At 42.8% G+C, this 25,957-nt stretch overlaps 1 protein-coding gene across 1 annotated transcript; it reads right to left on the reverse strand.

Moving 5' to 3' along the window:
* Positions 1 to 18,686: 18,686 nt before the first annotated feature.
* On the reverse strand, positions 18,687 to 19,748 carry LOC127303440 (uncharacterized). Its single transcript, XM_051334174.2, has one exon. The coding sequence runs from the start codon at positions 19,746 to 19,748 to the stop codon at positions 18,687 to 18,689; it is 1,062 nt and encodes a 353-aa protein (XP_051190134.2).
* Positions 19,749 to 25,957: the final 6,209 nt, after the last annotated feature.

The following is a 25,957-nucleotide window of genomic DNA, read 5'->3' on the forward strand; positions in this document are numbered from 1 at the left end:
TTCATACCACTGACTACAACATCTATTTATGCTCATCACCTGGTGGACACCCGTATATTTCGGCAAGCCAAATAGTTGAAGTAGTATTCCTCTTTAGTACATATTCATATGGAACAGAAGAACCAACCGTACATCTCTTTCACTTTCTAGGGAACTCAAACGTAATTAAAATTGTCTTCAAGAAACATAAATTAGTGAAACACAATGATGCAGAGCAAAAGGGTAAAAAAATTAAGATCTTTGTTATAAACAAATCTACATTAGTGAAACTTGCAAAGGAACAATTTTAGTTCGTCTCCAATCTTCTCTTCATATCTAACAATAATTCATAATACACTGTACCCCTCCAAAATTCTAGAATTCTCTTAAAGGTAAAAAGACGGTTTTGTAGTGAACTCTTTTTCCTAGACATGATGAAGGATGATAATAAGATGTGGTTACTGTTACGATTTGAACATAAAAAACTAAACCAACGTGTCAGCTACTACAAATGCACTTTAAATTAAATACTCCGTATAAGATTCCATATGAAATACAACAAGAGTAATCAACTGCATACTTGTAGGTCTACATAGACCATACATCCTTCTAGTTGATGAAATGGAAGAATGAAATACTGATCAAACACTAAACTATATAGTCCTATTGTACAGTGTTTTCACAACAAGCAAGTATAGTTTTGTACTAAATAGGATACCTTCACAGGTCATACTTGAAACATGGCAATGGTATGATAATATATTTCTCTTTCCTACATTGAACTGTACCTATCACACAATAAGGTTATGAAAAATGTACTTATTTTTCATGTGGTGCCTAATAAACTTTCCGCAGACAGAAGATAAATTCAAGGCCATACATATTTCGGCAACTTGATGGCACCTGGATGGTTCAATTATATGTGTGTAGTTCTTCCAAAAGAATTACATGTGTACTAAATATTTAAGGTATAGGTATGACTGCATTTTCTTAGTAGTTATTGGCTTATTGCCATGATAAGTGGAATTTGATAGGAGTGTTTAATTTAAAGTTACATTTATACTGAAGACCACTAATTGGTAACTTATTTGTCTTTTCAGTGAAGAAGCTAGCACGTACCAATCTTTCCTCACCAAGTCCTGCATGGAACTGAAAACAGGTTTTGTTATGCAAAAAAGAACTTATAGATGTACCAAAAACTTCACTATGAGTTGCACTTAACAAATACTAAAAAAAGACAAACCATCTAGAACTTGAAATATTTTTATCATAGAGGTCAACTTACCAGTTACCAGTTCCACGTAGAACAACTTTTGGCACCCTCTCTCAATTTAAGTATTTTTGCGATAGTGCCCTTCCTTCATTAGATGGAACTCATGTTATGAAAGGCAGAAAATAAGCACAGGGGTAAGAATACTCTCCATATACAAATAAAACTACAGATAAGCACATCTTTATCAAATTTTCTTGAACGTATGTAATTACTGGAAGTGGAAGATGGACGATACAGTCGCTCTGACATGAAAAAATCAATGCCTCTGATTCTTTCCTAGAACGAACAGCGAGAATGAAAACCAACCATGAAACTTTGCACTTTCAGTTCTAGAGCTACAACAAGATTCATTTTTAACACATGACACTATTAACATATATAGCTATTCAAAGTTTCAAATCTCTGAACCATTCAGATATGCAACTGGAACATACTATCTCAGTGCAGATTTCCAATAATAGTAAGTCATTAAACTGGTCCACTTTTAGAATGAAGGATACAGGAAAATGAAAGAACAATTTCTCCTTGGTTTTATATGGTTTAGTTATTATATCAAGTATGAAAAGAGCACAAACCTGATGAAGCATTGCATGTCAGTTCCTAATTGATATCCAAAATAATCGCCAATATATAGATGTGTCGACCAGTAGAAGAACTGACAAATAAAATGAAGAAAATTAACACTAATTCATGTGGAAAGTCATACGCAGTTAAATTCTCAATCACGCGAATGATAAAAAAACATGCTTAGATTCTTTGTGTAATCATCATACATGGTGTATATGATCTCACCTATAATAATATGCAAATTTCAGTACACATGATAAAGTTAAACATTGAATGCAGAGGTGCATAGATTTCTCAGTTCATGATATGTCAAGCAAACATTAGATCGTGTGTGTCCATCCAATGTTGTAGTTATCCGCCCAACAACTATAGAAGGCGAAAGGCTAAGTAGATTCCACAATACCTATGTTACGGATAACCCTATGGACTGGATCAGTACAACACTAAAACGTACAGGAGTACAATGACATAATTGTTCTTATGTTCAGACTTGTTTTCCTATGTCACGCCCACGCGGTAGGGTACCACCAGCAGCCAGCAGCGCTTCGTGCCTCGTCATCCGCAGCATGTGTGTTAATGCAGAAGGAGCCCATAAAATTAAAACACCTGAAGTTATGTGAGATATCGATCTCTAATACCTTGGCTCCATGTGTCCAAAGCGGCGAGAACATTGAGCACTTAGCAAGCTTGAACCAGATGATAAATGTAGATAGTCAAGTAGCAGATATTGCGAGACCAGAGTGGATCTAACATCTTGAAAATAGATTATTATCATCTACTTCTAGTACTGGAAATAATTCCAAACTTCTCCCTCTGTTCCAAATTGTAAGCCATCTCGGTAGATAATTTTAGCCTACCAAAATAGTATTTGGCGAACCAGCTAATCTCTAGCAGCAATTTATCAGATTGGCAATTCTATTTGTAAGGGATTTAACATATAAATTTATAAGAGCAAAGGTGAATATTTATATCTATCTTCAGGTGATCGTGCTGACACATAAATCGATATATTTAACAATCCACCATTGAAAATAACAGCTAAAGGTGAAGAACAAAGGTGGTCAGGTCAAGGAAACATACGTACCATCATACATGCTATGTTAGAGCTTCCACATATGTAAGTCAGGGGTTCAGTTGATCTAGTATATAACCTGCAAAAGTATCAAATGTAATCTGAGCGGCACAGATAATTTATTCCTCAAACAAATAAGTAATTTTTTCCTCAAACAAATAAGAATGAACACCATATATGTCGCTCCCCTCTTACCCAACCACTGTCGGCATAGCAGATAGCGCATGCCAAAATGCCGCAGCTCGCGGGACCAAGAAGCGGCGTTGCGCATGCCAAAATGTCGGAGCTCGCGGGACCAAGAAGCGGCGCTGCGACTAACCCTAGGGGCAGCAACGATGCATCCGAGGAGGACGGGCAACGGCCGCGGCGAGCAGAGAGGAAGCGCGGCGGGAGCGCAACCACCACGCTCGTCATGGTGGAGCGACACCAGTGATCTCCGACGGGGAAGATTGGATGGCGGCGGAGCTAGGCCACCACGACGAGCAGGGAAGGCAGGAGACAGCGAGGTAGGCGAGGCCTCGGAGAATTCGTGGGCCGGTGAGAACGGCAGGCTATGGAAGAGGCAGACGAATGTCATTAATTTCTCGCTAGTGAAAGGCCGTCTGTTTGCTTCCAATTAAAGCTCAGATTAATAAAAAAGTGAATAATTTCCTGCCCCTTTTTCTCTCAGGAGATAAGTTGTGTTAATAACAAGGAAAGAGAATTAACGCTTGTATTTTTCGGTGTGCCTTGATATGGAAGTGATTGATATGCAATAAGTACATTTCTATATTTTTTAGGGCGTGGAAACACTTTTTTTAGAACGACGATATTTGATGGGCCTTTTAAGGTTGATCAACGGGTCTTGAGGACATGATTGCGCTGGATGTCTGTCCTTGTTTCCTTCTGGATGTGATTCCGTTGGATGTCTGTCCTCATTTTGTGCAGCAAACAGTAGCAGCCTGATTTTGTTTCCTTATGAATCGTGATTTATATTAAATATGTGATTGATGCTGGACGTACGGGATTAGATGGACGATTTTAAGATGATGGATGGCTGGGATTGTCTGAATATTTGATGTCAAAGAGGTACACCATCTCCAACTCTAATATAATACTATCCTCCGTCCCAAATTAGTTGTCTCAAGTTTGTTAAAATATGGATGCATCAAGATACTAAAACATGTCTAGATACATCCATATTTAAAAAAATTTGGGACAACTAATTTGGGACGGAGGGAGTAGTAAAAATTAATAGAAAGTGAATAATTTACTGCCCCTTTTTCTCTCAGGAGATAAGTTGTGTTAATAACAAGTAAAGAGAATTAACCGCCTGTATTTTTCGGTGTGCCTTGATATGGAAAGGATTGATATGCAATAAGTATATTTCTATATTTTCTAGGGCGTGGAAACACTTTTTTAGGACGACGATATTTGATGGGTCTTTTAAGGTGATCAACGGGTCTTGAGGACGTGATTGCACTGGATGTCTATCCTTGTTTCCTTGGGGATGTGATTCCGTTGGATGTCTGTCCTCATTTTGTGCAGTAGACAGTAGCAGCCTGATTTTGTCTTCTTATGAATCGTGATTTATAATAAATATGTGATTGATGCTGGACATACGTGATTAGGACGATTTTGAGATGATGGATGGCTGGGATTGTCTAAATGTTTGATGTCAAAGTGGTACACCATCCCCAACTCTAATATAATAGTTGTTGAATATATAAGCAAACATCCATATGAAATAATCCGTACAAGTAATTGATAAATCATGACTATGTAAACAAATAAACTAAACGTGAAGTCTAGTAAGATAGATGAACAGATCATATCTAAAGTAGACAAACCGATCGCATCTACCACATAAACTAGAAGAAGAAACTCTAACAGAAACTGAAAGAGAAACGATAAGATCACATACTTCACAGCAGCGTCGTTGTCGCCCATGTTGAGGTTGTTGAAGAAGTCGCTGAGGTCCGGGAAGAAGTTGTCGGTGTGGAGGAACTCGTCGTCCGATGACGACGTCGTGATGCCAGTAGTCGCGCCGGAGCGCTCCCCAAAAAGCTGATTGCCCCTCACCCGTACAGGTTCACGAGAGGCAGGGTTCCGGAGGCCTACTGTCCCGGCAGTCGGTGCACGCCGACGGACGGGATGAGGAAGACGAAGACGGCGACGCAATGAACTGGAAACAGGTAGTCGCGTGTGCGTCTAGTTACGACGGCTAGGGTTGTGCAGGGTCTTATGTAGTGTGGTTTGGGAAGGTCGTGGGACGCAGCCCACGTCCGAGTCGGCACAGCCACGATCCAGAAAAACCGGAAGGCAAAACGGCTGAGTAACGCGTCCGTTAATGACTCAAAATTGATTACACAATTAATTTCCCAAACAGCAAAAAGATAAGCTCGGCTCGGCGAGATTCCCGCAACCCGCGGCGCGTCGTGACGAGGCGAGGCGAGGCGTGGCGAGGCGGGTGGCGAAGGAGGAGGAGTGCGCGAGGGCTCTCTCTCTTCTCACTCACTTACTAGAACTAGAACAGCCCACCTTATATACCACTCCAACTCTCTCCCAACTAGCAATGTGGGACTAAACTTTAGCCTCCACTAGTGCTGCCACTGATCTTTGGAATGGGCCATGTGAGTTTCAGAATTTGGTAATGGGCCATGGGCCAAAGGCCAAATGCCCAAAATTCCAGCAATCCCCCACAAACTCTCATTGGCACATCTCATCAAAAAGTTTCCAGAACATTGTTTTATATACCGGTATGTCGTGGAGACTGTTAAGTTAAACTTCTACTTAAAGCTTCATATTACACTAGATTGCAACTTGAATAGTGGACTATGCCTTGAACTACAAGTTTTCTGCGCACTAGCTTCATATAAAGCCTAGACCGATACTAGGCTGCCGCGAGGCTTCCTCGCGGTTTGGAGCTTATACGTCATACTCCAGGGCCTTTCATGAGTTTACTAGAGAGCACCCAACTCTCATAGATTGCGACGTTTAACAATCAGACTCATATAGGTGTGTTCTTCAAAATATGTTCGGCAGGACAACATCTCTGCTAAAATAAGCCACTTAGAACACATTAAGATAGTTATCAACCTGCCATGCAGATTAGGAGAGTATTGCATCTTACGGAGTGGTAAAATTGCTATAGGGATATATACTCTCCTCTCAGCTGACCAACAGCTTGTCTCCCAGCTCTAATTCACAGGATCTCCGATCACATAGAGTGGGTTACCACCGTGGGCACCTCATAGTGTGGGTCTCATACCCATCTCCCTCGATGCATTTTCTATCACATTTCGTGATAGTCCCTTTGTGAAGGGGTCTGCCAGGTTTCTAGACGTATGGATATAATCCAACGCAATAACTCCAGAGTTTCTCATTTTCCTGACAGTTTTCAGTCTCCTCTTCACATGCCTTGATGACTTCATATTATCCTTAGAACTGTTTACTTTGACGATCACAGTTTGATTATCACAGTTCATAGGAATAGCGGGTATTGGTTTCTCAACCACAGGTAAGTCCATCAAAAGCTCACGAAGCCACTCTGCTTCAATAGTGGCTGTGTCTAATGCTGTGAGTTCTGCTTCCATAGTTGACCTCGTAATGATGGTCTGCTTCCAAGACTTCCAGGAAACAGCGCCACCTCCAAGTGTAAACAAATAACCACTTGTGGCCTTAGTCTCATCAGCATCAGATATCCAATTTGCATCACTATAACCCTCAAGTACCCTTGGATATCCAGTATAGTGAATGACATAACTCGCAGTGCCTTTCAAATAGCGCAAAACTCTCTCAAGAGCATGCCAATGAACATCTCCAGGTCTAGACACAAAACGGCTGAGTTTACTTACAGCAAAGGAGATGTCAGGCCTCGTGGCGCTGGCTAAATACATAAGCGAGCCAATGATCTGCGAATATCGCAATTGATCTCTAGCAATTCTTTTATTCTTACGAATTATCACACTAGGATCATAAGGCGTTGGAGAAGATTTGCAGTCACTATACCCGAAGCGACTCAGGATCTTTTCCACATAGTGGGACTAAAGCAATGTAATCCCAGCATCGTCATCCTTCAGCAGCTTGATGTTTAAGATCACATCAGCTACTCCCAAGTCCTTCATCTCAAAACAACGAGATAGGAACTCCTTGACCTCCTTAATCACAGTAAGGCTGGTCCCAAATATCAATATGTCATCGACATAGAGACAGAGAATAACTCCCCCCCCCCCCACCATGGCGATAGTATACACACTTGTCAGCTTCGTTTACAACAAAGCCTTCGGCGGTTAAAGTTCTTTCAAACTTCTCATGCCATTGCTTAGGCGCTTGATTAAGCCCATACAAAGACTTCAACAACTTACACACCTTTTCTTGTTGACCATCTACTACAAATCCATCGGGCTGCTCCATATAAATTTCCTCTTCAAGCTCTCCATTTAGGAAAGCAGTCTTAACATCCATTTGATGAACGAGAAGACCATGTGAGGCAGCCAAGGAAATTAGTACTCGAATAGTGGTCAGTCGAGCTACAGGTGAGTATGTATCAAAGAAGTCTTCGCCTTCTTTCTGAGTATAACCCTTGGCCACAAGTCGTGCCTTGTACTTTTCAATAGTACCATCGGGCCTAAGCTTTTTCTTGAACACCCACTTGCATCCTACAGGTTAGCACCCATAAGGACGATCAGCAACTTCCCAAGTTCCATTGGCTAAGATGGAATCCATCTCGCTACGGACAGCTTCCTTCCAGTAGTCAGCATCCAGAGATGCATAGGCTTCTGAAATAGAATTGAGAGTATCATCCACGAGGTACACAATGAAATCATGACCAAAAGACTTTGCAGTCCTCTGTCTCTTGCTCCTTTTGGGAGCTTCATTGTCCTCCTCCACCGGATTATCAAAGTGTTCTATAGCCATGGTAGGTTCAGGAAATAATTCCTGAGTAGATGAACTGGGCATCTCCTGAATTGATGAGCTAGACGTTTCTTTCATAGGAAAGATGTCCTCAAAGAAAGTCGCATCATTCGACTCCATAATTGTACCAACATGCATGTCGGGTACCTCAGATTTTACTATCAAAAATATGTAGCCAATGCTATGAAATGCATATCCCAGAAGAACACAATCCCCGGTTTTTGGTCCAAGCTTGCGCTTCTTGGGTATCGGCACATTTACTTTCGCCATACAACCCCAAGTTCGTAGGTAAGAGAGTTTTAACCTTTTCCTTTCCCATTCCTCAAAAGGAGTAATGGTTTTGTTCTTTGTGGGGACACGGTTTAGGACATGACACGCAGTTAATATCGCCTCCCCCCACCATGCCTTGGATAGACCCGATGTATCTAACATGGCGTTAATCAAATCAGTTAGAGTACGGTTATTTCTTTCGGCCACCCCATTTGACTGAGGTGTGTAGGGAGGCGTCCTCTCATGGATAATACCATGTTCCGCACAAAAAGAATCAAACTCGTTGGAAAAATACTCTCCACCACGATCAGACCTTAGCCGCTTGATCTTTCGATCAAGTTGGTTTTCTGCTTCAGCTTTAAAGATTTTGAAGTGATTAAGAGCTTCATCTTTAGATTTCAGGAGGTACACATAACAATATCGAGTAGAGTCATCAATTAAAGTCATGAAGTATCTTTTCCCTCCTTTTGTCAATTCACCATTCATTTCACAAAGATCCGAATGTATAAGCTCCAGCGGTGCCAAGTCTCTTGCCTCCGCAGTCTTGTGAGACTTACGTGGTTGCTTAGCTTGCACACATACTTGGCACTTGGATTTCTTGACAATAGAAAATTTTGGAATTATATTCATATTCACTAGCCGCGTCATGCACCCAAAATTAATATGACAAAGTCGTGAATGCCAAATATCGGACTCCCTATCATTGCAAACATGATTAATAATTTGAGTACATATGTCTGACAGAGATAAGCGGAACAAGCCTCCGCACACATAACCCTTTCCAACAAATTGTCTACACTTGGAAATTACAACTTTATTGGACTCAAAAACCAACTTAAACCCATCTCGACATAAAAGCGATCCGCTAACGAGATTCTTATTAATGGAAGGAATGTGCTGCACATTCTTCAGCTGGTTGGTCTTTCCCGAAGTAAACTTCAGATCCACCATACCAACACCACGAATCAGAATCACGTGAGCCGTTTCCCATCAGCACGGAGGAAGTCCTTGCGACCTGATAAGAAGAAAACATAGAGACATCAGAACATACATGTGTATTGGCTCTGGTGTCTATCCACCAATCAGGAGAATTACATACTGAAAGGACAATAGGAGAAATACCGTACCCAACGTCCTTCATCTCAGTATCAACACCAATAACAACATTTGCGGACTTGCCGCTGTTCCCACGCCGATCATGGCATTCTGGGCAATCAGGAGCCTAATGTCCAGGAGCGCCACAAACATGGCAGTTCCCTTTCTTCTTATAAGGAGTCTTCCTCTTGAAGTTGGTTGAGTTAGAGGCTTTGTTCTTCTTGTCAAACTTGCCTTTTCCATTGTTCTTATTCTTAGACTTGTGAGATTGGAAGTTTTTCTTTTGTACCACATTGGCACTAGAACCTCCCTCAAAACTACGAGCGCGTGTGTCCTTTGCTCTCGCCTTCTCTTCCACATGAAGCGAGCCAACGAGATCCGAAACGGAAAACTCTTGTCTCTTATGTTTCAGAGAAGTAGCAAAGTTCCTCCACGAGGGAGGAAGCTTGGCAATAATGCCACCGGCCACAAATTTGTCCGGTAAGGTACACTTAAACTGCTGGAGTTCTTTGGCAAGGGACTGAATCTCATGAGCCTGCTCAACCACGGAGCGTTCATCAGTCATCCTGTAGTCATAGTACCATGACATACAATTCAGTGCCAGCGTCCGAGACCCCAAACTTGGCCTCGAGCGCATCCCACGCATCTTTACTATGGTCTAAAGCCATGTACGGGTCAACAATGTTGTCCCCAAGAATGCTGAACAAGGCCGCCTTAAACATGGCATCGACCTTCTCAAACTTTTCCTGCTCCTCTGCAGAGAGAGGCCCCTCAGGTCTAGCATCTGTGGCGTTAAAACAGCCTAGGTTTGTAAACCATAGAACTGACTTTGTGCGCCACCTCTTGTAATGCATACCATCAAAGAGGGGAGGTCGAGTAGCGGCAGCAACGCTGCTTGAATTGATTTGCCTATAATCAGATTTTTGGATTGTTGAATATATAAGCAAATATCCATATGAAATAATCCGTACAAGTAATTGATAAATCATGACTATGTAAACAAATAAACTAAACGTCCAGTCTAGTAAGATAGATGAACAGATCATATCTAAAGTAGACAAACCGATCGCATCTACCACATAAACTAGAAGAAGAAACTCTAACAGAAACTGAAAGAGAAACGACAAGATCACATACTTCACAGCAGCGTTGTTGTCGCCCATGTTGAGGTTGTTGAAGAAGTCGCTGAGGTCCGGGAAGAAGTTGTCGGTGTGGAGGAACTCGTCGTCCGATGACGACGTCGTGATGCCAGTAGTCGCGCCGGAGCGCTCCCCAAAAAGCTGATTGCCCCTCACCCGTACAGGTTCACGAGAGGCAGGGTTCCAGAGACCTACTGTCCCGGCAGTCGGTGCACGCCGACGGACGGGATGAGGAAGATGAAGGTGGCGGCGCAATGAACTGGAAACAGGTAGTCGCGTGTGCGTCTAGTTACGGCGGCTAGGATTGTGCATGGTCTTATGTAGTGCGGTTTGGGAAGGTCGTGGGACGCAGCCCACGTCCGAGTCGGCACAGCCACGATCCAGAAAAACCGGAAGGCAAAACGGCTGAGTAACGCGTCCGTTAATGACTCAAAATTGATTACACAATTAATTTCCCAAACAGCAAAAAGATAAGCTCGGCTCGGCGAGATTCCCGCAACCCGCGGCGCGTCGCGGCGGGCGGCGGAGGAGGAGGAGTGCGCGAGGGCTCTCTCTCTTCTCACTCATTTACTAGAACTAGAACAGCCCACCTTATATACCACTCCAACTCTCTTCCAACTAGCAATGTGGGACTAAACTTTAGCCTCCACTAGTGCTGCCACTGATCTTTGGAATGGACCATGTGAGTTTCAGAATTTGGTAATGGACCATGGGCCAAAGGCCAAATGCCCAAAATTCCAGCAATAGTAAAGATAAAATGCATCTAGGGTACTTGAACTTATGTGGCAAATTCACTTTGATCACTGTATTCTGAAAACCTCAAGTCACGGTCACGGAAGATGCTTGAGAGGTCCATATACGGTCACTGACTCCGGTAGCGTACGTATTTTAGGTTCACCATCGTGAGATCCCACACAACACTAAAACATCCTCTCTTTTTTTGCACTAAGAACCTCAAGGTTGCTCTAAATCCTCACTACTTCATCGGTCTGTTCGGCGGCGTCAACTGCCAGCCACCGTGCATGTACTCGTTTCGTCCCCGCTTCAACAAGGAAAGCAATTCAGGACTCAGGAGTCAGGACCAACAAAGCCATGGCTATCCGGAGCGGTACCAACCAGAGGTCATGGATGTAAGAGAAGCTGCCGACGTGGTCAGCGTGCGCGCCCACAGTGTTCATCGTCTCGTCACTGGAGTAGATCTGCCTAGAACGGCTAGAGAAGGCCAGCTCATTCTTGTACACGACGGAGACGAGACCGCGATGCGTATCTCGACTTGCTGTAGCCGGAAACAGTAGTGCTGTGTGGACAAACACTCGAACACGTTGGCTGCGATGAAGCTGAGGACAAGGAGCTAGAACACCTTCACTTTCCGACCTGCACTGTGGTGCCCGGCAAGCATATCAAGGCTGGCTTTGAGCGCCGGGAGCTGCAGGCCGGCTATGCTGTCTCGGGGGTTGATCTCCAGGACGTCGCAGAGGCCGAGGGTCTTCTTGTGGCCGATGGCGAGGTGAGGACACTGATGAAGCCGGAGCTGGCGAACATGGAAGCATAGGCGTTGCCGCGTTGGCGCGTTGGCATTCCGCTGGCCGTGTCATCCAGCAGAGGCTCCTTGGTAGCAGAACGGCCTGCTTCCATCTTGTGCAACAACCCGGCTACAAGGAACGAGACGACCTCGGGCGACCATGAAATTAAACGCGTGGACGGGGATTTCGTCGAGGCCTTTCGCGGCACGGATGACGATGGTGAGGATCGAGAGCAACAGGAAGAGCGCCCACTAGAATCGGAGTGGCGCGGGAAACCGCCCTTGCCCTTGGTGCGGCGGCACCCGAACTCAAACTGCAGATACGCCCTCGATCCACTGTAGCGGAACTGCCCACAATGGCGACGCCGTCCTCATCTTGTTCACACGGTGTCAGCTTATTCATCGGCGCGGCGCACGGCTGCGCCACTGCGCAATAGTTCTTGCCCGGCGTCGGTCACCGGCCAAGACACGCCGGTATTCCTTGTTCGCCCGAACTGCGGTAGTGGCTCCATGGCGACGAGCCCTGTAGTGGCGGCAGAGCCCATGCGCTCTAACCCGCATGGAAGACGCCACCGCGGTTAATACAGTGGCCGCGGCGGAGGCATGGCTCAATGCGCAAAACTAGAGCGACGCCGGCACAGCGAAGGTGCGGGCAGACCAGAGAAAAATATCTTTAACTCTTTTTAATTTAATCCCTAGAAATGAGAGGTAGATACAATTTTGACACGGTGGTGTCTCACCTGATGGTCAACCCGCCGGTCAAATATATGCCACTTTATCAACATACGTAGGCTACGGGAGGCAGTGACCGTATATGAGCTTCTTGAAGGTCTTAAGTGACCGTAACTTAAGGTTTGCAAAATACGGTGACCAGAGTGAGTTTACGACACAAGTTCAGGTACCATAGATGTATTTTACTCGTTTTTAATCCCACGAAACAGGCATTTTTGTTAGCCACCTTGAGCTAGCGATTCTCATTCTTCAGTTAACGGTTATACTGTCAGGCCAGAAACATGAAAAGCCCCCAAACCGTAACGTGCATCCTCTGTGAGCCCAGAACACTTGTTCGACCTTGTTGGCCGGCCAGCAAGCAAAACAGATCGTGTGCTCCAAGCATCCAACCACTCCTTCCATGCAAAAGCTGCCGCTGCTTCTCTCTGGAAGATCAAGATCAAGAAGCTGCCATAGGAAAAATTTAGGAAAAAGACACAGATCTAAAACTGGAAGCGAAGAAAGACAAGGAAGTTCTCAAAGAAAACCTACCCCAGAATTGGAGATTCTCTGCAGTCCAAGATATGCTCATGAAGCCCCTAACATGTGAAACATTTTGTACTGTCAGATTGAAATCTAGTACTAGCAGATGCAGAACTGTTTTAGCGAGAAAAGTTGTGTTTAAAAACAGCAAATTACGCACCTAGATTAACACACCCACTTTTCCCGCACTCTTGTTAAGTTGCACTTCCCTGTAACACATTACACACAAAGTACTCCTGAACTCACGAAACTGGCATCTGCAGAAGCTCTTCCCCACCATATGTGCTTGAGAAAAGAGGTGAATCTAAATGAGCATTAAAAAATGAATTTAAAAATGCTACACAAAAAAGCAAAAAAGATGACTACATGGTACACCACAAACAGAACCTAGCTTTGCCCTGTGAAACCGAAAATCCATCATGATCAACAACAAAAACTTGTATAAAGGGAGAACTGAGTTCTAGCTTAGTGGCAAGGCAAGCGAGTGCGCAACCAGCCTACCCGGGTTCGAATCCCCATCTCGCGATAATTTCGTAGGGAGGAGCAAACTTTAAACCGGGTTATCGTCCTACTGTCCATTCGCGGGGAGAGTCTCATCCTACCTAACAACATATAGCCAAGGGAGGGATCATTCCCCCGTTGGTCAACGTTTTAAAACGTGTATAAAGGGGATAACCAAAAACAATCAGGTTCGGCTCCCATATACACAAAAATATGCACTCATCGACTAAGCCCTCTCTCATCCATGGTTGTGTCGTTATTGATTATTTATTATTGCAAGAACACCAGAAATAAGGGGGTAAATAAGTAATAATGTAGCATGTAGCAGATTGACCTATATTAGGGAACTTGGCTGCTGCAAAACATGGTCCGTGCACAACTGTGAAAAAGAGCAGCTGCTACCTGATCATAGTAAGGTAGATTTTGGATCTAGGACAGTTCTGAATTTATACTGAAGTACCGAACAAACTCAAACTATAATGATGAACAAAAGCTAAAAAATATAAAAACAACAGGAGTAACTAAGCAAAGAGAAACCAGAGAGACATAGATGAAATGGCTCTGAAAACTCAAGAACATGAAGTAGCGAAACTTTTGTGAGGTCCCTTGCGATCAGCTCCTACCACGAAGGTTTCAGTGAAAAGCACTTTAGAATTTTGGCGTTTAAAACTTAAAATGCATAAAAATACGACCTTCTCTTATAGATGCAGTGAGAAGGAAATGATAACTAAAAAAATAAAAGTCTAAAAACTGAAGAATACTTAATACTAAAGGTAAAACTAAAAGAAGATCAGTTGAGCAAATAAAATAGTGAGGAAATATTGGCTGAACAACCTTGACATGCTGCTATGAATAACTGAGACAACAAAGACAAGGCAAAAAAAAACTTGAGAGCCTGAATAACGTGTCAAGTTCCTTATTTGCAACAGCAAAACACTAAACTGAAAAAATGAAGACAGGGAAACACTTTGCTGTGTTTGATACAGAACAAGCACTAAGACAACCTGACACTCATGATACTACAAAATGATATTTACTAACTGATAGACGAGAGAATCACAAACTAAAGACTAAGATATTAAGATATTGCAAATCATGAAGATTAACGTAATTATACAGAAAATGATATGAAATTGAAGACTGAAAAAACACTCGTGATACTATAAAATGATACTTAGACATGCCGATAGAAGAGAGAATCAAATACTGAAGAATAAGATACTCAGAAATTGCAAGGTAATTATTTATAAAACTTGTGAATGATGCATATAAATTAGATGATAGAAGGAAACTATGACTAAAAACTAGAGGTTGAAATCATGAACATTGACGAGAGAGAAAGAATGAGGTCTCAAGCATGTTATGTTTATTCTCTATATATTCATACAAACATTCAGAATAGCATCCAGGCAAACAACCATGAAAATATTTCATTGAGGAAACCAAAACACGTATGAGTATGCGTCTCTGACCACCAGAAGTATTTTGAAGCTATTTCCAATGGAGTCAATGTAATCAACAACATTTACATCTCCTTGGTATTGAATGTAACGGGTTGCTGCTTTTGAAAATTTCTAAATCTCGATGGTAGCAGCAACACCATAGAAATCAATAAAAAAACATAGATGGGAACTGCGGATCTTACATCACTACAACACATCAAATTCTGAGAAATAAAACCTAGTACAATTCCATAGGAAATTAGTATCTTTCACATAGCAACTACTAAATTTGGTTATCTGACTCGTTTCTATGTAGGACCAGAAAATTGCAGCTGCTTGTTGGTGGAAAACAAGAACAGATGAAAAAAGAACAAGAGCCAAGTGTTGCTTACCCTGTTTGCCAGTAGCTGACAAGATATTGTGACGAGGGATTTGTGATCATCAACCTATGCTGCTCTGAAGAGGAGGATATATACCTGATATAATGAAATGAATAATTCAAGCCAAAATAATGCAAATAATATTTAGCAAGAGAGAGAGAGAGACGCACTGGAGAAGAAAAAAGAGACCGAAGAGAAAACAATATGAGCACTAACGAAAGAGAGAACGACAACTGAAGAAAATAAAAGATAGATAAACGAAAGAGAATGACAATACTGAGAAAAAAGGCAGATTTTTTTAAATAATGACAAGAAAACTGAAAAATGAATGACGACGCAAACTGAATTATAAATGTCAGTGAGAAATGATGAAAGACAAGTCTGTATATTGAAGCATGATAGACTGGGGACTGAGGGCTGACGATACTAAGAAACTTAAGAAAAAAACTAAACTGGGTTACTGAAGTGTTGTGAGAATGAAAAGACCTTGAATGAAAACTAGAAAATGAAGAATAAATACTATAAATAGGTTGAAATGGATAGAATGAAGAGTAAAGAGTAAATTGAAGAAATGAGAATATAAAGGAATTAAAAAATGAAATGAAGACTGAGAAACTGAAAAATGAAATACTGAATAGACTTAAACATAATAAACCTAGTTACTAAAAAATGAAAGGCATCAGTGAGTAAATGGTGAATGAAGGCTGAGATCTAAAAGCACAAATAAATAAGAAAATATGAGACTGATAAAGTGAGAATGAAAAAATGTTGACTGACTACCGAGAGCAAAAGATAAACAGAATGCACTAATACATTGAGATGCTAAAAACTGAAAAAAAAAAAAACTGATGAACTGAATAAGTGACATACATGAATGAGAAAACAAAAGTGATGAGCGAAGAAAGAATAAATGAGAACTGAACAAAAATTAAATAGAGATTGAAAAATAAAAGGCACATACCCAAAATCTGAGAAGTCACAGTGAATGAGTAAGACCGAAGAGGCAGGGTTAGGTAGCTAGTATATAATTACCTGGTGCATTTCCTCCTCTTTTTGTAGTTAAGAGTATAACATGAAATATGCATACTGTGATGGCACGAGATTTATGAAATTAGAAGCACACACAGAAAATGAACAGGATTCATTTGTGAGCCGGTAGTGTAGTGTTACAATGTGTACAGAGTGTATGAGGTTCATGGAAATTCGGCATATCATCAGACAACACCAAAGTCAGACTCGGCTCTTTTATTCTCTTTAGAACATACCACATCAAACCTTTCGACATGAAACTCCACATACTGATCGTCGTTAGTAATTTGATGTTGGTATAACTCTGAATTTTATCAAGGGGGGGTTCGGTAAGTAATTCTAGCTAGACAACATGGAGTATATAAAACTGAAATAACATCAGTTGAATTTCAAAATTTAAAACAAAATGAGAGCAGGAAGTACGGTGATTGTGTCAATGATTCACTTCTCATCCTTCCTGCACAAATGAACCGGAGTTGTCAAGTTGTATCAAAAACATATACCATGGTTATTCAGATAACCATCCACACAAAGGGGAAAAGATGACTTGGGTAGCCGGCTGATGAAAATACCCACTGAGATGACAACATGAAAACATCCAGTTCAGGGAAACATAGCATCATGTGACATAAAGTTTCTCATCAGACTCAAACTCATACCATCTCTTCAGAATTGGAACAGACAACAACGAAGTCACATAACAACACCAGGGAGACTCAGCCCGAGTGAAGACTCCCTTGTCCCTTCAGCCACATCCGAGCTCTCCACCTACACCCCCGTGCTCCATTCAAAAAAATACGAACTACCTGACCACGTGCATGCACACGTGGTGACTGGTTTCTCAGATATCGCTGCCACAACGCTACGGCGATACAACCCACCGAAAACCGGCAGAGATACGAGCTCGAAATTAAACAAAATAAGAGAACAAATCGAACAGAGGAACAAGCTCAGGTGAATACCCATCTCCTCGGCGGTGCGCATGACTTCCACGCTCTCGAATCACCGTCTCGTCGCCGTAGGTCGAGGAGGAACGCAAGCCGCAGCTCTCTCCGTTGCCGCTACCTCTTGCTGCGGCATCGCTGGTAACTCTGTTGGCGGTCTCCCCAATTCGTGAAACCCCATTCCCTCTAGCACCGGCCTAGCGGGCTGCGGCGTCGCCGAAGACCTCTCCGCCACCTCTCCCGAAGCCAAGAAGAAAGACAGAGCACCGAACGAAAATGAAATGAGAAACTAAAAAAGAAACAACTACGTCGACTCGGAGTCTCAGACCACGCGCTGGGCAAAGACGAGGATAAAAGAGACAACACGGTGCACTGAGATTCGGAAACGAGGACAGAGATCGGACGGTTCAAAATGTGACTGGGCACCAATTGCAAAACAGCTAGCTGTTTGTTAGTAAAAGTGTAAAATTAACAAGAGGAAAAGGAAAGTCACGGTACAAAGGCAAAGGCAAAATAAAACACCAGACACATGAGCAAAACAAAAGCCTACACTTTCAAACATTTCACACCTGCAATGACCCAAAGCTTTGTTCTTGCTTGATGTCCACAATGAGGTGAGAAGGCGCTTAGAACACCCTAGAACCATAGCGTTGTGCTCGTTCCAAATCTTTTGGGATACAAGGTAGATGATGATGTGCATCTTAGTTATGCAGATGTCAGGTGTAATTGCTTTTGAGTAATAAAGCGCCCATTATCTAAAAAAGATGATGGAGGCAATAGTTTCACGAGGATCAATTACGGGGAGAAACAGGCAATGGCTCTCGCCTCCACTGTTGCGACCTAGGGTGTTGTTCATGGTGGGGTCACCTCGATCCCCACCCATGGCGGGCCACGCACAAACCACGTGGAGCGCACATGTGTCGATCGGCGGCCTACCTCGCCCTCTCCACCACCTGCTGCTCCACTGCTCACCTCTCTCGCTTCAGCAGAGCAAACCCCTGGCGTTAAGGGCATCTCCAACCGGGCGACCCAAACGGACGCGCTGGGCCGTCCGTTTTGGGCCGTTTGCGTGGCCGAACGGACACCCGGACAGCGCCCCGCGTCCGCGCGTCCGTTTGGGTCGCACGCTGCGCCCAACGCGGGATTTGGGTCGGCGTTGCCCTATGGTATGTTTTTCTTGTAAATTCACTAGAAAAACACAAAAACGTATTATATAAAATATATAAAATAGTTCAAATGCTCAAAATGTATTACACATTACATAGTCCATGTAATCAAGGATAAAGTATTGTTCAAATAAAATGAAAAAACGATACAAATGCTCTAGGCTTGTGGATTTCCTTCATCATTGTTGTTTGCAGCATTGCTGCCTACATGCTGCCACATGTGCTCGACCAAATCAGCCTGAAGCTGGTTGTGTACAGCCAGATCTCTAATTTCATGGTGCGCATGAAGAATGTCCTGGAATGATGCCGGACCACCTTGAGGAGTAACCAACTCTCCTTGGCCTTCCCAGTCATTATCAAAGAGTGAATCATCCCGCTCTACCTCAACAATCATGTTATGCATGATTACACAAGCGGTCATCACCTCCCACAGAGTTTGCACATCCCAGGCTCTGGCAGGGTGTCTGACGATAGCCCAACGAGCTTGGAGGATGCCAAACGCCCGCTCCACATCTTTCCGGGCTGCCTCCTGCTCTTTGGCAAACCTTGCCTCCTGCTCTGAGGTGGGGTTTCGGATTGTCTTCACGAGTGTAGCCCAAGGTGGATAGATACCATCAGCAAGGTAGTACCCCTTGGTGTAGTGGTGGCCATTGATCTCAAAATCCACATCAGGGGACTGACCGTACGCTAGCCTATCAAACACCGGAGAGCGCTGCAGCACATTGATGTCATTGTGCGAGCCAGCCATTCCGAAGAATGAGTGCCAAATCCATGTGTCATGGGAAGCAACAGCTTCAAGAATGACTGTGCACCCCTCAGAATGGCCGCTGTATGCCCCCTGCCAACCAAAGGGGCAGTTCTTCCACTCCCAGTGCATGCAGTCTATGCTGCCAAGCATCCCAGGAAACCCCCTGGCAGCGTTGATCGACAACAGACGAGCTGTGTCCTCTGCATTAGGTTGCCGGAGGTATTGTTCTCCGAACGAACCGATCACTGCTCTGCAGAACCTGTACATCGATTCCAGGGCGGTTGACTCACTCATGCGCGTGTACTCATCTACGAAATCACCGGCAACGCCATATGCGAGCATCCTAATCGCTGCCGTGCATTTCTGGTACGAAGAGAGGCCTACCTTGCCAAGTGCATCCACTTTCGCACGGAAGTAGTCGTCGTAGATCTTCACGCCATCCATTATCCGGCGGAACAGCGGCCTGCTCATCCGAAAACGACGGCGAAACAATGGCGGCACGAAAATTGGTGTCGGTTGGAAGTAGTCTCTGAAGAGCTGGTCGTGGCCGCGTTCTCTTTCGCGGTCCAAGGCGGCCGCGCGGCCCGGCAAGGACCCCCGGTGCACGGGAATCTGCGAGACAATGTGCTCGTGGATGAGCAGCGCAGCATCCGTGAAAAAATCGTCGTCGGACTCCTCTTCTGACGACGTGTCGATGAAGTTCTTGAAGTAGTATTCGTCGTCGCTGTCCACCATGATCTGAAAAGGGACACATTTGAGTTCGAGCATTTCAACGAACACCTCGCAGGCGGAGGCGATCGAAATGCTTCCGTAGGGACCTGCAGGCATGGCCGTCTCAGCCGACTTGCGGTCTGGAAACACGGGCAGGAGAGCTCACCTCCGGCGGAAACGGCGCAGCTGCGAACGGCGGGAGGTGTCGCGACGGTGAGAGGACAACAGCGCCGGCGGCGGCGTCCTCCGACTCTGCTACGACGCGGCGAAAGCAGCGCGGGGCCTCGACCTCTGCTTCCGCCCCGCTTGCCGGCGTCTCGACGACGATGGCCGGCGTCGACGCGCTCCCAAATCGCCGGTCCGTGGGTGGCGGCGGAGCGGTGGGGAGATGTGTTGTAACATCCTGATTTTTTTCGGACTGGAATTTTTTTTTTAACGAAGGATGTTGCGTTGTGATAAAATAAATATTATTTTATTTAGAGTTCTTAAAATTAATCCCAAATGTTTGGAATTAATTTGACATATAAAAGAAGGAGATTAATGTCTCAAAGTGCTTCTTATGTTTTTATTTGGATCTCATTTTGACTTGCCAATTTCGTTTTTATTTGTCTCTCTCTAAAATTCCTTTGGAAAAGCGCATGCATGCTCCATGTCATGCTTTTAGCTGACCTACTTGTGTACGTGCACCACACAATCGTTTTTCTTCATCTTTCTATTCCCTTCTTGTACCTAGCTATCTGCATGCATCGGGCAGGCTATCTCCCTCCACTTATCCTTTCCTTTTATGTTCCTTGTGCTCGATCGATACTGTGCTCGACCTTCCCTAGTAGGATAGCCAGCTCATGCAGTCATGTTTATTCTTTCATTCTACCGATACATCACCACAAGCCTTTCCTTTCGCTTTCCTACGTACCAATGCATCCCAGCCAAATAAGTAGTAGATCGCCCTCATCTTCGCACGTACCAGGATACCGCCGCAGGACCAGGCAAGCAAACCGTTGCACTGCATCATCTTCCCGAACGTACGTACTGAATGTGAGCGGAAACGCCAGCCATAAACTGCCTCTTTACCTCAGCCTTAAACCTCTCTTTAAGCACGTCCCCTAGAACGCATGATCTCCTCTAATATAGCCTCAGACCGAAGCCCCTGCTCTCCTCTTTCATCCAACTCCACCACTGGAGCTATAGGCTCACATAGTAAGCCAAACTCGCGAGAACGTCGCCGAACGCCGCCGTCGTTCCCGACGGCCCAGGCCACGAGAGGAGGAGCTGCTGCGCCAGGGAGGTCACCAGGAGCAAGGAATTCAACCCACGGAAGGAGAAGGGAAATCGTTGATCATCCACGACACCTCCAGCAACGCGATCGACTCCGGCTACCGACGTCTACCTCAAACTGCGACGAACTCGGTGAGAACCAGCCGTTTCTTTTGCTCGGAACGCGATCCCCATCCATAGAGCTACCTCCTAGACATGATCCTCAACCTTAGTTCGGTAGTTCGTCGCGCTGCCGGTGAACCGAATGCCATCTGGCGTCATGGTCAGATTGGTCTATGTAGAACATGTTTTCTGATTATGTCTTCAGCACAAGACTTGGGCCGAACAACTCCAGGAAGGTAGTAGTGTGCCTAGTTGTGATCGTACCCTATGAGTTTCTATCAATTTTGTAAGAAAACTAAGGTGAACTCATTGCATATAGGTATACAGACGAATGCATATTCTGCTGTTAGTTATTCCTAGCCGTACAATTAGCCATCCACGTATTTGTGTAGTTGCATCTACTCATGTAATGCTGTTAGTTTATTTATTCCTCCATTCTATCTATACTTGTTTAGATTGAATTAGATTGAATAAGATGCATCTCTTTAAACTGAATATCATCTAGCGGTTTGCATGTGTTAGTCATGTACGTAGTAGAGCTGCTGCAAGTCGATTGCACATATCAAATCAATTTGAGCCCAACACACAAAACGTGAAAACTGACCCTAGGAACCTAACGGTGATGTTAGTTTTTATATTCGTCATGTAGAATTTAAACTAGATTTCCCTATGTCAATATTTTGGGCCATATTCAAATGGTATTAGAATGATATGATTGATTCTGGCGAGTGAATTATTTTTCCTAGCTAAGTCACATGCGTAGAATTTCTATAATTTCTGTGTAGTATTTTTGTGACACGTTTAGATAGTTGTTTTGTATTTAAATAGCTTGTTTCTATAGTTCACTATATATAGAATTCCGTTGAATTACTTTGTGATAATTGTGTGGTATTCATAGATGATTTGTTACTACTAGATTGTCTAGTTAATGCATGTCCGAGTAGTCTGAGCATATGACCGTTATACCGTTGCTAGTCGTGGTATATATTCATCACTGCCTGGTTTGATCTCAATTGTATATTGACCACACATGTTGGGCTATAGTGCAATTTGCTAAATTTAATTATTGCTTTAAGTGCATCTTTTGTAGTGCTAACAAGCTAGTACAATTTGGCATATTGTAGAATTATTCCAGATCGGTTATAGCATTTGAGTTGTTAGAATAGTATTTTAGTAATACTAGTTATTGGTTTATTATCTAGAAGACTATTTTATTAGTTTCACATGAGATTCAATAGCATGTTATTTTGTTGGTTACCACTCTTCTAAATTGTATATGTAGTTGCTTGCCATGCTCTAGTTCCATCCATGTTTATTTCTAGTTATGCTTGTTGTGAACTATGCATGTTTATGCTACTAGTGTATTATGTTATAAACCATGCTTAGTTTTTCATCAAATATATTGGTATTGTTATGTCGTGACATGAATTATTCTTGTTAGGTTCTTATAATATGTGAGTGTACATTATTTGATTACTTATTTAGTATCCTACATTTGCATGAAAGATGATGGCATTGTTTGATTGCTCTTGTGTAATTAGTAGCTCATGCATACACTTATTTTGTGTAATATTACTTTAGGTAGCTAGCTTTTTCCTGTGATGGATTGTTTAATTAGTTTATCATTCATGCTTAGCTACCATGATATCTTGTGTATCATGTGTCATATAATATTATTTATTGTATATATTTCAGTAGATTATTATTGTACTAGTGTGTGTGTTCATGCTTGATCTATTTTAGAGTTATATATGTTGTTCATGTGATACTTCACTGATTAATCATGTGTGTACATACATAGATGGTAGCTTATTTCCATATTAGTATTGCATACTATATATTGAAGTGTCTTCATGTATGCTAGCATATATTTACTTGCCGAATAGATAATAACATGTCTTACTCTTGTTTAGTTATATATAGATTTGTTTGTTGTCTCGTACATGTATGTTAGCTTATGAGATGTTTGCTACCTCGCACGGTAAACCATATAATGATCTGGCTAGTTCGTGTGTCATGGTAGTAGTATTTTATTATTTGTGTTACCCCTTTGTATTGTGGTGCACATATATGGTTTACTAACATGATGCAATTCATAGTATTAGCGTTAGGTTGCATTTCATGTTGTTTTATGATATATGTTTATCTGAGCCTTTCTCTTGCCTACATGGTTGTGATGGCATGTTAGATATACTTTGCTAGTTGTCTAGTTATGTTGTATTGTGTAGGACGCGTTTACTATTTAACACAGTTGCGACCAATTTTTCCATAACCCTTAGTTCATGTGTACGAGGTTAGCTAGTTATAACGAGCCCTCCGCTGATATCTTATCATAGGTCTTTATCCCGATAACCAATCCCGGTATCATACACATACGAGTTGATTCTTATTCGAGTTACAACAACTCACTTTCTCAATTCCATCTAAGTTGTCCCATTCTATTCGACACCTACCCACCCCTTCGCTCTTATTTGTATTTCATTCGCTTTTGGTGATTATTGTTTTGGTATTTATTTTGTTGATATTTGCTATCGTTACGATGAGTAGGGAGTGGCGAGGTTGAACATGGACATAATCAGGTTATTGAGAAAGACGAAGGATTCATCAACGAAGGCATGCCCTCTCATCATGTTTATCCCAGTTTTACAAATTGCATGCTATTTTATGTTTTACAAATATATATGCTATTTTATTCCAGTAGCTAGCGTGTCGATTGACACACCAACCTTGATTCGCTTGTCGCCTTTTACTTGATACCCTGAGTAGAGATTATATAATAATCCTGATAGAGTAGAGATGCTTAGCACGCTAAATAATCATTAGGATACTTCCTATTGCCTCTTTGGAGGAATTGATCGACCTTCGGGTCAAACATACCCATTTGAAAGTTGTTGAGCTCGTTGAGCTAGGCTGGTTAGCCGTGGTGCTTCATCTACTCTCTCTGTCTCTTCTACTCTGGGTGAAATTTACCATCTAAACATGGCGCGAGCGACAGCTGAATCAAATGTTGAAGGAGCGATTGGCTGCCCTTCACAAGTTGGAGGGAGCAATCCGTCGTTCGTGCCGCTTAAGGGTCCTAATAAGTCTTGGATTTGAAGATTGTGACAACCGTACAACCACATGCTATATGGGCACTGGCCTGGTTAAGTAAGTTAGTCAGCCTTAGGTGTTGATGTCGCCGTACCGCAGATGAGGTGGCTGCCTACGGGAGAACCTTCGGCACAGATGGGGGGACCGGTTTGGGGACGTACTCTCAATACCATGCGCCAGACCCGGTGGGCATGTCACATCTTTGGGGGATCTAGCTAAAAGACCTTGTCACGACCCCTCTGCCGGTACACCAATTGGTGTGTACTAAATCAGCGACGGCTGGTGGGCAACAAGACGGGGTTGTGTCGTGTGGGCAAAGTGTACAACCTCTGCAGAGTTAAAACTATTCGAATAGCCGTGTCCACGGTCATGGACGACACATGAATCCTTCTTGACATACAGGAACCTGTTTTGCTATTTCCCTCTTTGCCCCCCTCTCTCTCTCCTTTCCTTCTTTCCCTGGAATCTGAATCCTATGAGATACGTGAGTTGTCGAGGACAACCACATTGATGAGAAATATTACACTCATTATGAAACATGTTTTCGTCTAAAAATGCTTTTATCAAATGTATTGCAAATAAAATTGGCTTTTATGCAAAAGAACCTACAGCCTTCCTTTGAAGCCTCATGTAGATATATTAGGTCTTGCATCGAGGGGGTGTGTTGAGTACGAAATGTACTCATGGCAATAATTTTGTTGATATTCAGAGTACTACAAAGAAAAGGAAGACTACGACAACTACAACGACATTGAAGAGTGAGGCCTCGTGGACTACATCAACTGCCTGTGGCTGAGATGGAGTCACTTCGCGTTTTATTTATCCGCTGTGCTTTCTGATTGTAATGAATGTCACACTATGTGGCTATTCAAACTTGTAATTATTAATTTTTGTACGTCTGTAATGATATACATTTCGCTGTGTCGTCAACATTGATCTTGGGATTGACGAGTAACACAGGAGGGTCGGAAAGTTAAGTTCCGGTTCTCACAGAAGTGGTATCAGAGCCGATGTTGACCTAGTCGCGTGGCCTTAGTTAGAATGGAAAACCATTAGGATAATTTGGAAAAAATAAACTATTTATTTATCAAAATCCTCGTAGTCTAATTCTTGACTATTGCTATTCCTTATCTCACCTTGTTCACAATTGTGTTTTGATTCTTCTTCCCTAAATACTTCTTTAGTATATCATATCCTATCTAGGAGAAGTCATCTCAAGACCACATGGATTCAAGAGTCATATATCAAGCACTTCATTCTTCAACACTGAAAATGTCAAGAGAAGACAACCATATAGGATGAGTTTTAGAGAACCCTTTAGATAGGTACTGCGTATGTTAGATGATTTTTTTTTATGAGTATCGACTACACTTGTTTATTGTTTTATGTAGTCATACTAAAAAAAAATTAAAAATAATTTGGTTGAAGTTTTATTTGGATTTCCATGGTTACTTTCTTATATATTTGGTTATGGGTTAGTTTATTTCCCTCTCGTCTATCCC

This window comes from Lolium perenne, chromosome 5, assembly GCF_019359855.2.
Source record: "Lolium perenne isolate Kyuss_39 chromosome 5, Kyuss_2.0, whole genome shotgun sequence".
Taxonomy (NCBI): Eukaryota; Viridiplantae; Streptophyta; class Magnoliopsida; order Poales; family Poaceae; genus Lolium; species Lolium perenne.